At 36.5% G+C, this 13459-nt stretch overlaps 1 protein-coding gene across 9 annotated transcripts in view; it reads right to left on the bottom strand.

Moving 5' to 3' along the window:
- The window catches only part of PTGER3 (prostaglandin E receptor 3), a 228547-nt gene that overhangs the window by 189905 nt on the left and 25183 nt on the right, over positions 1–13459 (bottom strand). For 6 of the 9 annotated variants that reach the window (XM_070786321.1, XM_019957269.2, XM_070786322.1 and 3 more), the window contains exon 2: positions 1693–1872. The exons of 1 other annotated variant lie outside the window; for it this stretch is intronic. In XM_070786321.1, coding sequence (XP_070642422.1) covers positions 1693–1872 — 180 coding nt within the window. Of the gene's footprint in view, positions 1–1692; positions 1873–13459 lie in introns of those variants that run through there. 2 more of the 9 variants (XM_019957273.2, XR_011565840.1) reach the window with 2 other exon arrangements.

Here is a 13459-nt window from a genome sequence, read left to right as displayed (position 1 = left end):
TAGAGAAATTTTTAAATGTCCTTTTAGTATAGGTTATTTGTCATCATTTTTTCCCCAAAACCTAGACTAGTGGAACCACCATGAGTTACATAAGCATTCTCAGCAGATTTTGCCTTCTCACTCAATTTGACATGAGCATTTAAATTGATTCCTCCTAATTGACTTAGCCTAGTAAACATATTAATCTAATAGATATTTTGCACCTTTTAAATTAATTCTTCCCCAGATGCCTACTGAATACACACAAAAAAAGGTAGTTACTATAAAGGAGTATAAATAAATTTCAAGTTTCTTAAAACTGGGAAAACAATAAAGGAAAAAGCAAGTTAAACTCTGAATGAGAAACAGTAAGTTTGCAAAACAAATGCTCTAAAGAACAAAGAACATTTTATGTAGGTCTGATTTGAAAGATTGTTGTGTTTGTTGGGGAGTTGTTTTTATTTTTTTAAGTGTAATTCTCAAAATTTAATGTAGTGACCTACTTGTGCCAAAAAGATATCAAGCTTAGCTGTCAAGGTTTGTGCACATAATAAGAGATACATTTTAATAATAAATATTTAGATAGAAACTTTGAAGAGAGGGCAGAGAAAGTGCTGTGAGGTATCAATATTATAATTTCCTTATCCTATAAATAGGCTAAACTATGGAAAGTCTTTATGGAAGCTTTAAAATATTTACTGGTCTTAGAATAGGAGTTAGTATTTAAATACACAAAAGACTGAAGAGAATACTTTGGATGGAAAAATCAGGGAAAATAATTAGCCAAAGTACCTATATTTAGGGCTCAAATCAGTCCTTAAATAGAATTTTGAAAAAAAATCACTTCACTGACTCCCAAGTACAGTTTCATGAATCTTCTCCAGGCTTGTAGGAATTAAAACTGTAATCTAAAGGAAGAACATTGAACAATTTGGATGTTCACAAATTGTCATGTTTGAAATAAATGGAATTAACTGACTCATTCAGATAATGAATAAACCTAATTACCAACCCAACCAAAACAGACTCTGTAAGGTTAGCAGCTAATTTGCATATTGAATGACATTTAAGTAACATCAGTATTAATGAATACTGTGAATATGTTATGTATTTTTTCATCCTAAATCAACATTTTAAAAAAATTTAAGGGGAATAAAAGTGACACAGAGAGAAAGAGAGAGTAAAAGAGAAAGCAGAAGACCAAGGCCTTTGAGCAAAAACAAACTGTTGCCTTGTCTTCAAATATCTGTGTGTTGAATTCCCCACGTACTCAGTATATTAGAATATTGACTATCCCTACACGGCCCCCACCACAGACCAAGATCATTTATAAAAACAAAGAAGTGCTTTCACCTAATAAATAATCACACATTCAGCTACATATGGGACAGACCCCAAAACACTAGACTGTTATTAATCTATTTTCCTTTGTTTGTGTTTCAATACTTTTGGCACATAGGGGATTATTAATATTTATGCTTCTGAGACCATTTAGGCCTTATATCAAAAATTCTACTTCAATGCATAAATAGCGGCATGCCAGAGATGCCTAAATTCACAGTAAGATTTAGGGCTATTTTTTGCCAAAAGCTGTGAACATGCAAGTTGATTAAGTGTTCTCTTTCATGCTCCTGTCTGTGTTATTTCATTGGATAGTGAGATAGTCGGCACTTTAGGTCCATCATTAAAGTAGCTGGAGACAGCATTTGCTACCTGGCAAAACTTTTGAAGAAGGATCTTTCTTAGCAGCAGATAAACCCAGGGATCCAAGATCTGGTTCAGTGAAGCCAGGCGAACAGCTATTAAGAAGAAGTTGCACTCATCCTGATTTTCTGTGTATGTCTTGCAGTGCTCAACTGACGTGTGATTGAAGATCATTTTCAACATCATTATCTAAGAAAAAGGGACATATTATTATTCCAAAGATTAATAAAGTCATATGCATCTCCCCACATGGTTCTTTGCACATGGTTAGTTTACAATAAGTTGGTTGTTGGATTAAAATGAATAATTCAAGCAACATTTATACTCACAGAACACAGCCCTGAATTATATAAGATATTCCTCTGGATTTTCCCACATTTTTGCCTATTCAACATGAGGCAGATTTTTTAAAAACACATATTCTCTGGCTCTTGGTCCTTGTCAGGCAAAACATATGTAATCTTAAACTTTGGCAGTTGTAACTAAAAAAAAAAGACTACTTAAGAAAAGATAGATGTACCACAGCTTTCTTATCCATTCATCTGCTGATGGACATCTAGGTTGCTTCCATGTCCTGGCTATTATAAACAGTGCTGCGATGAACATTGGGGTACACGTGTCTCTTTCCCTTCTGGTTTCCTCAGTGTGTATGCCCAGCAGTGGGATTGCTGGATCATAAGGCAGTTCTATTTCCAGTTTTTTAAGGAATCTCCACACTGTTCTCCATAGTGGCTGTACTAGTTTGCATTCCCACCAACAGTGTAAGAGGGTTCCCTTTTCTCCACACCCTCTCCAGCATTTATTATTTGTAGACTTTTGGATCGCAGCCATTCTGACTGGTGTGAAATGGTACCTATTATACAGAGTGAAGTAAGCCAGAAGGAAAAACATAAATACAGTATACTAACGCATATATATGGAATTTAGAAAGATGGTAACAATAACCCTGTATACGAGACAGCAAAAGAGACACTGATGTATAGAACAGTCTTATGGACTCTGTGGGAGAGAGAGAGGGTGGGAAGATTTGGGAGAATGACATTGAAACATGTAAAATATCATGTAAGAAACGAGTTGCCAGTCCAGGTTCGATGCACGATACTGGATGCTTGGGGCTAGTGCACTGGGACGACCCAGAGGGATGGTATGGGGAGGGAGGAGGGAGGAGGGTTCAGGATGGGGAACACATGTATACCTGTGGTGGATTCATTTCGATATTTGGCAAAACTAATACAATTATGTAAAGTTTAAAAATAAAATAAAATTAAAAAAAAAAAAGAAAAGAAAAGATAGATGCAAGAAAGGGGAAAACAGCAGTTACATATTATTAGTATTATCATTATGGCCAGTAGCATTTTCTGAATCCTTACAATTTGCCTGACACTGTGTCAAGTTCTTCATATGCTTTTAATAAATAATAGAAGATAAATACTACTGCCATCTCATTTTTATAATTGCGGAAACCAAGCTTTAATGACATAAAATAGCTGAGTCAGACTTAAACCCAGGTTCACTAACATATTACAGATAGCATTTTACCCTTCTGGGTCTCTACCCAGTCACTGCACATACACCAGAATGTAAATTCCATGAAGGTAGGATCTGGGCCAATACCTTTTTCCCCACTAGTTCATTCCCAGTACCTAGACTAATAATTAGCAGGTTGTGTTCAATAAACACCTGTGAATGAAGATGTGACACATATATGAATATATTAATATATGACATCTATAATATACATAATGTATTTGAATGAATAAATATTTGTGATTTCCACAGGAGAGAAAAAAAGTGAAGATTCATACACATCAGAAAAAGATATTCAAGCTCATTAGTCTATCAGAGAAATGAATGTTATGACAAAGAAACCATTTTATATTCACTAGTTTGAGAAAAATGAAGCATGACTTTTCCAAATGTTAGCGAGGATGGGCAGCAATATAGACTCTTGCACACAGTACTACCAGGACTATGAGCTGGAGCAGCCACCTCAGAAAACAATCAAACTGTCTCACTTGTTACCTTGCAGAAGTCCCACTCCCAAGAATGCACTGCCTTGAATTCCTGCACCTGAGGTTGTGTGTATGACTGTTCATTACAGCATTGTTCATAACAGCAATAAAAAAGCAGGAACAACCCCAAAACAGGTTCACACTTGCAAGCAAAGAAAGGTGCTGACTTTATTACCAGCTCCTAAATTGGTCTTTCTAGACATGCACAGGTATTAAGCACTTCAAATGTGACTGAAGAAAATTGGGACGTTGGGATATGTAATGATTATATAATGAAATGATAATATTTTTATATAGTGTTAAAATACATAATTAAACTTGGCATCATTTGTTTCTTGTTACTTTTTAAAACCATTTTGTAAAATATTACACTAGTAGAAAATTTAAAATTATATATGTGGCATGCATTTGTCGTTCACATTATATTTCGACTGAACTCAAAGTATCGCTTAAGACCCACATTTATTTGGATGGTCTGTCCTTAGGTCGTATATCCCAAACTGAAGGGTTCGAAACATCCCTGAGCATCCTAAACACCCACAAACCTACTATCCACAGCAACAGCACTTACTTTCTTACAGTCACCCTGACTCAACACATCAGGGTCACCTGTGAAACCTTCTTTTACCTCATCCTCTGCAATGCAGTTTGCTCTTTTTCCAGTCTCATCTTAGTTTAGCACTTCCTCTCATCTGATTTATAGTAATAACAGACACCCCGATAGAGCAAACAGATGTCAGCATGACACAAATTCGGCACCCTAAATCCCAGCTCTGATCAAATCCTCATCAGCTATACAAATGTCAACTTGGTCTTACTGGACAGAGTTGTGTGCGTGGTAGTCGCTCAGTCGTGTCTGACTCTTGGCGATCCCAAAGACTGTAGCCCGCCAGGCTCCTCTGTGGAATTCTCCAGGCAAGAATACTGGCATAGGTAACCATTCCCTTCTCCAGGGGATCTTCCTGACCCAGGGATTGAACCCAGGTCTCCTGCATTGCAGGCAGATTCTTTATCATCTGAGCTACCAGGGAAGTCCTACCAGGGACAGAGTTGAGTCACAGCTTAATTCTTAAAACAATCACTGGCAAAGGGAATGGAAATGTCCAGGTTTTGCTTATATTATGGGTCCCTAACTGGCAACCCACTCCAGTACTCTTGCCTGGAGAATTCCATGGACAGAGGAGCCTGGCAGGCTATAGTCCATGAGATCACAAAGAGTTGGACATGACTGTGCGACTAACTTTCACTTTTCAACCCCCAGACCATAGACGGGTACCAGTCCATGGCCTTTTAGGAACCCTGCATAGCAGGAGGTGGGCGGTGGATAAGGGAGCCAAGCTTCACCAGCCGCTCCCCTGGGCTCTCCACACTCACAGTTCCCCACACTCTCATTATCATCTGCACCATTTCATTTCCCCAACCCCCCCACCACGTCTCTTACCGCCCCACGCCACGCTCCTTACCCCCGCCCCCAGCTGTGGAAAAACTGTCTTCCACAAAACTGGCCCCTGGTGCCAAAAAGGCTGGGGTCCACTAGCTTATAAGACAAAACCATTCTCTGTGGTTACTTCAGTCCTTGACCAATTTATACCTACTATCTGAACAAAATTATGGCTCTATAAACAAAAAGAAGAGAAAAATATGTAGACATATAGTCTGTCATTTCTTTCAAAGAAACTTTTCCCAAGGGATTTATTCAAAAAAGGAAAAATCAATTGGACAAATAAGTGAATGGCCAATGAAGAATAATCTAGTAAGAAACTGCAAACATATAAATATCTAGTATCAGGAATAAAGCTTAATGAAATACAGGTGGTTGCATAATTATATACATGCATATGAATTAAATGAAAAGAACAGAATGTAAGATAGTATCATGTATATAAGTTATATTATTATTACAATTAAATGTAAAATATGTATTTTGATTTGTGGAAGGCAATGGAATTATTACTATTAAATAATTATTCAATTATTTAAAAATTTTTATGTGCATAAAAACATTTCAAACAATTTAGGAAAGTCTTTTGTTTAAAGGAAATGGATTATTCTCTTCATTAATAAATATGAATTATTATAACCAAATTTATTTAAAATTGAATACTCTAATTAGTATCTTCTGATGCTGGCTCATAGCCCTGTGAACTGAATACTACCTCCCACATATGATTAATGTTTAGGACCTCAAGATGGGGAGATTATCCTGAATTATCTGGGTAGGTTCAATGTAACCACATGGGTCCTTAAAATCTGAGAACCTTTCCAGCTGTGGTCAGAGGGAGATGGATCTAATAATAAAATGTGTTTGGCCATTTACCACTTTTCAGGAAGTATTCTGAACCTCATCTAAAATGATTTAAGAATTCACATAAGTTACATCTTCATTTTCTTTTACAAAATAAAATATTGAATTTCTCCCACTTTGTATAATCAGGAAAATTCACAAAATTACTTATTAAGATGGAATTTCAGTCATTTTATAGTCTTCCTTGATTATTCTAAAATTAATTTTTATGAAGCTAATAATTTAAAATTATTTCATTAGGCTAATACAGGTTTCATATGCCTAACATTGGTTGATCTACTGTAATTTCCTATTGACAATGCAGCGATTATAAAATTATGAAACCAAGCCCTGGAAGCAATAGCTGGCACATGGGGAGAGACACTCGAGCTTTTCCCAGAATTCATGACATGTGCAGAATGAAGATAATTGGAATTAGAGGCAGTGAGTGTGATATTACCATTTCCAAATGGCAGCAGGGATGGAAAATAGAACTAATTTCTTGTGTAATTGTGAACATAAATGCAAGTTGTTATTTAGTCACTCAGTTGTGTCTGATTCTTTGTGACCCCATGGACTATAGCTCTCCAGGCTCCTCTGTCCATTGGATTTCCCAGGCAAGAATACTGGAGTGGGTTGCTATTTCCTTCTCCATGGGATCTTCCCGACCCAGGGATCGAACCCACATCTCCTGCACTGGCAGGTGGCTTCTTTACCACTGAGCTACCAGGGAAGCCCAAATGCAAGTTAGCATCCATGAAAATAGCAAGGAAATGAGTCTTCGATGCTCCTTCAGAGCTTCCATCAGGGAATCCAGCCCTGTCAACACCTTGGTGTCCTATAAGTGTCCTATATTAGACTTCCTTCTATTTAGGGAGCTAAACAGAGATTACAATTTTTGCAAATATTTTTTAGATGATCAGACTTCAGGAGAAAAACTCTGACATCAATATGTAGATTTCTGGTAGATTAATGATTCCTATTAGTCCCATTCTACCAGGGGCAAGGGACAAACCAAAAACAGCATGCTTGGCCACCACAGAAGCTATTTTTTTAAGAAACACACCGCACAATCGCACCTTCAAAATGGCCTCATATAACAATCTGATCAAGAGAGCTGTGAGACCAACTCTGGTTGAAGAGAGCAGTTACTTTTCTGCCTGAATCTTCCCCAGGCTTCATATGACTCTCCCAGGCAGGCCTCTTGCCTCTCCTCTGGTTATCAGCAGGAAGAGAGAGTTCTTTTTGTATCATGATAAGAATGAACACAACCACATCAGTAACCCCTAAATTCTCCATCCCTGCTTAGTGTCAAAGGCAATTACTCTTCTTCATCCTAAAGAAAAAAACAATATTTGTCCCTTCCCCAATAAGAATGATCTTCAAAATGTACCAAACACCAACACTAAAAGAAAAACTGTTCTTTGGGTTTTTTGGTTTATTTTTATCACACCGCATGGTTTGTAGTATCTTAGCTCCCCACCAGAGATTGAACCAGCCCCAGCAGGGAAAGCACAGAATCCTAACCACTGAACCTCCAGAGGGTCCTTTGGAAGACCGTTTTTAATATTCTTTTGGATTTTATTTTACTGCAGTAGGATTTTTTTTAATATAAATTTATTTATTTTAATTGGAGGTTAATTACTTTACAATATTGTATTGGTAGGATTTTTAAACACACATTTAAAAACCTTCAGTACTTTATTTCCTGGTTCAAAAATGCCTTGGGTTACAGACTACATGTATCTACTGAAGATGATACATAAGAAAATACAGAACAATTAACTTGTGGGGAGGGAATAAAACTTTTATTTTTCCCTTATGCTCTATTATGTGGTTTTTATGATTTCCAGATTATTCCTAACATAAGTGCGTAAAAGAACTTTCCTTACAGCCAGTTTTATCTATGCTGCTTTGTTTTCTGTAATTCTCTGTTGTCAGGCTACAGAAGAATAAACCTGCTTTACTGGAAACTCCCTGTACAGTGTGATAAATGTGCTGTTATAACACACTCAAACCAGCCTGGGCCCTTTGAACCACTTAATTACATAATTTGAAGGACTTTCATGGAAGGAAGCTTCACTGTAGATTTAAGAAATAACTGTAGTCTTTCTGGTCTGATTACAACTCTGTTCTCAGGTTGCCAAATCATCTCAGCATTCTAGACTCTGTTTCAGAAGCCTTATCTAATCTGAAAACTTTGGAAATAAACAGTTCACACGCATTAAGAAAAGTTACTAGAATGGCATTATTTCATCTTCACTATTATACAGTTTTATTAAATGTTTCAAAACAACAACGGGACAAGAATCAGAAAAAGCAAATCTTACCCTGGCTCTGCCAGCATTTATGACTTTAGGCAAGTCACTTACTCTCTGTGCTTTATTAAATTTAATATTAAACCCTGGGGCTGGACTGGATGGTCTCTCATATACTCTTCTATGGCTATATTTTTTCTGATGAATTCTGGGGCAAAGCTGGAAAATGAATAAGGGTTTAATTTGGAGGAAAAAAAAAAAGAAAAAGCAACCAAAAGGTAAAAGGTGTAGAACAAAAGACAAAACTTTTCTGTAGAAAAACTTCACATGTGATTTTTGGGAAATGGAGGAGAGAGGAAAAATACAAAGTTAGAAAGTAGACAGTATAAGAAGACAAGAGACAAGATTTATGAAGCTCTAAGGGGAGATATTACAGAAGTTGCAGACTTATGCAAACACACAGATCAGAGATAAAGACTTGCCATGAATCTGACTCAAATCTGTTTCTAGTTTGGGGTCCAGTTACCTAACTTTGGATCTTGATTTCTCCTCTTCTCTAAAACATCATTCATCCATGCTTACTGAGCATCTTCTCACCTAGTAGTGCAGTTGTGAAAATTAAAATGAGATAAGGATAATTGATACTTTCAATCTACACAGCATACCTCTCCCCAGCCCTAGGCTATTGTACTATTGCATAGGCTTCTAGAACAGAATGCTTTGATGTTCAGAGAAAGAACAGGAATGCTTATGGGGAAAAGTGCAAGGAAATGAATGCATGATCTATAGGTCTGCTTTCCTTAAAATTCTACCTAATACAGCCATTTCAAAAAAAACCCCCCAAACTTCCAAATTTGCACCTTAAAAATATTTGAAAATGCATAATTATTATTCAATCAATACACAGGAGGGACCTCAAAATTATAAAGAAGCTTGAAGTCTGCCACCACATTATTTGGTACCGAGGAATTACTCTCTCCTCTCAGCTAGTATGAATTGTAAAATCAGTGTGGCTCAGTATAACTGGGTACATGTGTTATGTCTAGATAAATTTTTATCTTTCTATTAGAATAGTCCAAAAATGTCAGTATCAAGAATACAAACTCTGGCTAAAAAGAGGAAGGCAAAAATCTACTCTATAAAAATATTCATTCCTTGGATTATAGATGATGGATTAGCTTTGTAATACATGTCAGAAGGGTACTTTATTGTATTTCAAACTTATGTATCCCAGGTGTCAAGAGAAAGTCTAGACAATATGTCTTTGTCAAAGTGTAAGGAACATTAATCTAAAAATATTTAGAGTTAAGACAGGGTTTTTTTTGTGCCAAAGTATAGTTTCCTTTAAACCCCAAATACTCTATCTTAATACTGTCTTACACTCAGAAAACCACAGTGTTAGTGACAAGAGCAGCTAAGTGGTTAAGGAAGGAATCAGAGGTGTGGGCTAGGTTTTGTGGGCAGGGATATTTTCCTCAGTATAAATATAACAGAAAATTAAAAACAAGTGACCAATAAAAAGACATTGTTCAAATTATGGAACATCTATCAGTGTGCATAATATATATCAGTGTGCATCTCAATGCTAACATTTAAAATCATGTTTTTGAAGAATAATTAATAATACAAAGAAATGTTCAAGATTTAAAAGTGAAACAAATGTTTATTACATAACATAATCCAAAAGGACAAAACTACTCTGTGTGTATATATAGAAAAATATTAGAAATAGTTAACTTGGAGTAGGAAATTAGGGTCATTTCTATTTTCTTCTCTATATTTTTCTCTGTTTTCCAGATTCTCCACAACATATGTATTATTTTCATACTTAGAAAATAAGCATTCATATTCAAAAAGTTGAAAGCTTAGGTATAAACAATGGCCTATTATATAATTTGCTGGCAAAATTTTAGAACCTAGAACCATCATGTGGTCATTTTAGCTTGAATTCTTAGGTAGTTGATGTGAGAATAATTTAACAACTAATAGGTACAGTCTGAGACTCTATAATGGGTCAAAACATTTAATAGACAAATGTATTTTGGTTTGTTAAAGAGAATATGATGTCTGGCTGTACATTACTGGCCTCTGTGACTCATGGATAGTACAGCCATGGCATACAAGAGTTCTTTCCTGTGCATAGTTAAGTATACAACACAAGCTAATGACTGAGATTCTAACCTGACAACTTCTTCCTTTGTTTCATGTCAAAATGTCACTCTTTTTTAAGACCTATGCTGTGAGACAACATTATCTCACAGAGGGATTCAAATAGACAATCATGTACTTGGGATGGGCACTGGGTAAATACGGGCACATTGGGCTCTCTTTTTGAATTTTTGGTCCCCAATCTCCTTATCTCATTCCCTAGTTAACTCATTTCTCTCTCTCTTTCTTTTTCTCCCTCTCTCTGTCTCTCACTTTTCTACACGTCTTCTTCTATCCTAATTCACATCACAGAAAAAATAAGCTCTTTCGGTGCCTTTCACCTTCTTAGGACCAAGATCAGCATCAGCAGCTATCCATTCCTCCTTTCCTCTTGCTCAAACAGAAAAGTTTCTATCTCCTAGCTAAGACTAACCCTCTATTTGTGCCTTGGATCCTATCCTTCATGAATGTCAGAGGTCTTATTTTCTCAGTTACCTCCTTCCTCTTTTATCTTTAACTTTTGGCTTTTCCCCATTATCATTTTACCTTCTGTGGAATTCTCATCTCTTTACAAATACTGTTCCAGAAGTTACAGCTGAATTCTCCAAAAAGTTGTCTATCCTGTTCATCTTCAAGTTTATTCCTAAACCTGCTATAATGTGACCTCAGTGCCCATAAATCCTCAGGAAAGGCTGTTTCCAAGCCAGCCAGCAAGGTTTTGAAATGCCCTGGACACTCACCAGCCTTTCTTGAAACATTCTTCTCTAAAATTCAGGTTGCCTAACATTTAGGATTCTATTTTTCAAACATTCCAACTGCCATTTGTTCTGATTTTCTTCCTAATTTTATCTCTCTGAATGCTCATTTGCAGTCTCCTTTATGGCCCCTATTTCTTTATCAATCCTGAAAATGTTAGCATTTTTTTAGTTCTATCTCGTATATATGGGAAGGAGCCTCTATGTACAAACTCAATGGGAAAACTTTTCTACCCCAAAGACTTCAAAACACATCTATGAACTATAGGCTGTACCTCTTCTCTAATCTCCAGATTGATTGATTTAGGTGCCTAAAGCACAATTCTGCCTAGATGTCTTATGTTAAATTCAGCAAGTTCAAACTGAAATCATTATCTTCTTCAAAGCTGCTTCTCCACCAATCTTCCCTATCTCAGTAAACCCAGTTCCCTAAGACAGAAACTCAAGAATTATTCTTTGTTCATCTTGATTTACTGCTCTGTCTATGTTTCTCATCTCTAGCTGTTTCTCTCCCATTCCACCTCATTAGTAATATTATTCACACTCAATCACAAATTGTCCAATAAGTAACTAATATTTTTTAATCTATCACTTATTTCATTTTCATTCCCATTGACCCTAAAGTCAGACAACCATCATATCTGTCTAACCTACTACAGTTGTCTATTATATGATTTGTTAGACTCCATTCTGGGCCCCTTTGTGCTGTTTACAAGGTTGCTCCTGAAATAAAAATTTGACTGTTATTCCACTTTAAAAAGCTTTTCAATGGCTTTTCATTGCCCTGAGTATAAAGTCTAAACCTTTTAAGGTAGACATTGAAGGCTCATCATCACTTGGACCCTGTAGACTAAATGCTCACCATTTTTACTCCCACATCTATATTTCAATTACTTTGAACTTCTTTGAGTTCTTCAAAAGTGCCAGTTTTCTTTCTTCTAAACTTTTATAACTGCAGATCCTGGGTCTTATAACTCTCACTCCCCTCTCTTAACTAATTTCAACTTATTTTTTGTATATATTTGAAACGTCAGTTTATCTGCTATTTCCTCTGCCAAAAGCCCGGTCAGTTTAATTCAGTCACTCAGTTGTGTCTGACTCTTTGTAACCCCATGGGCTGCAACACCCCAGGCTTCTCTGTCCATCACTAACTCTTGGCACTTACTCAAACTCATGTCCTTTGAGTTGGTGATGCCATCCAACCATCTCATCCTCTGTTGTCCTCTTTTCCTCCTGCCTTCAATCTTTCCCAGCATCAGGGTCTTTTCAAATGAGTCAGCATCTTTTAATTTCATGGCTGCAATCACCATCTGCAGTGATTTTGGAGCCCCCAAAAATAAAGTCTGACACTGTTTCCACTGTTTCCCCATCTATTTCCCATGAAGTGATGGGACCAGATGCCATGATCTTGGTTTTCTGAATGTTGAGTTTTAAGCCAGCTTTTTCACTCTCCTCTTTCACTTTCATTAAAAGGCTCTTTAATTCTTCTTCACTTTCTGCCATAAGTGTGTTGTCATCTGCATATCTGAGGTTATTGATATTTCTCCCAGCAATCTTGATTCCAGCTTGTGCTTCATCCAGCCCAGCATTTCGCATGATGTACTCTACATATAAGTTAAATAAGTACAGTGACAATATACAACCTTGACATACTCCTTTCCCTATTTGGAACAAGTCTGTTCCATGTCCAGTTCTAACTATTGCTTCTTGACCTGCATGGTCAGGTGGTCTGGTATTCCCATCTCTTTTAGAATTTTCCACAGTTTGTTGTGATCCACAAAGTCAAAGGTTTTGGCATAGCCAATAAAGCAGAAGTAGATGTTTTTCTGGAATTCTCTTGCTTTTTTGATGATCCAATAGATGTTGGCAATTTGATCTCTAGTTCCTCTGCCTTTTCTAAATCCAGCTTGAACATCTGGAAGTTCACGGTTCATGTACTGTTGAAAAGCCTGGTAGATAATTCATAATATGGACTCCCCAAATTCTTGACTACCTTTATCTGTCCTGCACGTTTTAAATTATTTCTTAACGGTCAGCCTCTCCTAGTAGATGAAAATTGTTACAAGAGTAGGACTCATTCCTATATTTTTAGGTATATCTCAGGACAAGCCTAGACCAGAATATATTACACTGTAGATTTATAAATAGTTTTGAATTAGCAAATGAATAAATAATAATAGTAGAGTTCATCCTACCCATCCGTGGGTAAGAGATTCTAGAATTTTCACCTAAGGCACAAATTCATTAATATTTATTCTTTATTCAAGACTCTGGTCTTTTTTTCTTTCTGTTATGATTAACCAAGATGACAGCTTCAAT

Source organism: Bos indicus, chromosome 3 (assembly GCF_029378745.1).
Source record: "Bos indicus isolate NIAB-ARS_2022 breed Sahiwal x Tharparkar chromosome 3, NIAB-ARS_B.indTharparkar_mat_pri_1.0, whole genome shotgun sequence".
NCBI lineage: Eukaryota > Metazoa > Chordata > Mammalia > Artiodactyla > Bovidae > Bos > Bos indicus.
The sequence above is the reverse complement of the archived record's forward strand: the minus strand, read 5'-3'. Positions and strand labels throughout refer to the sequence as shown.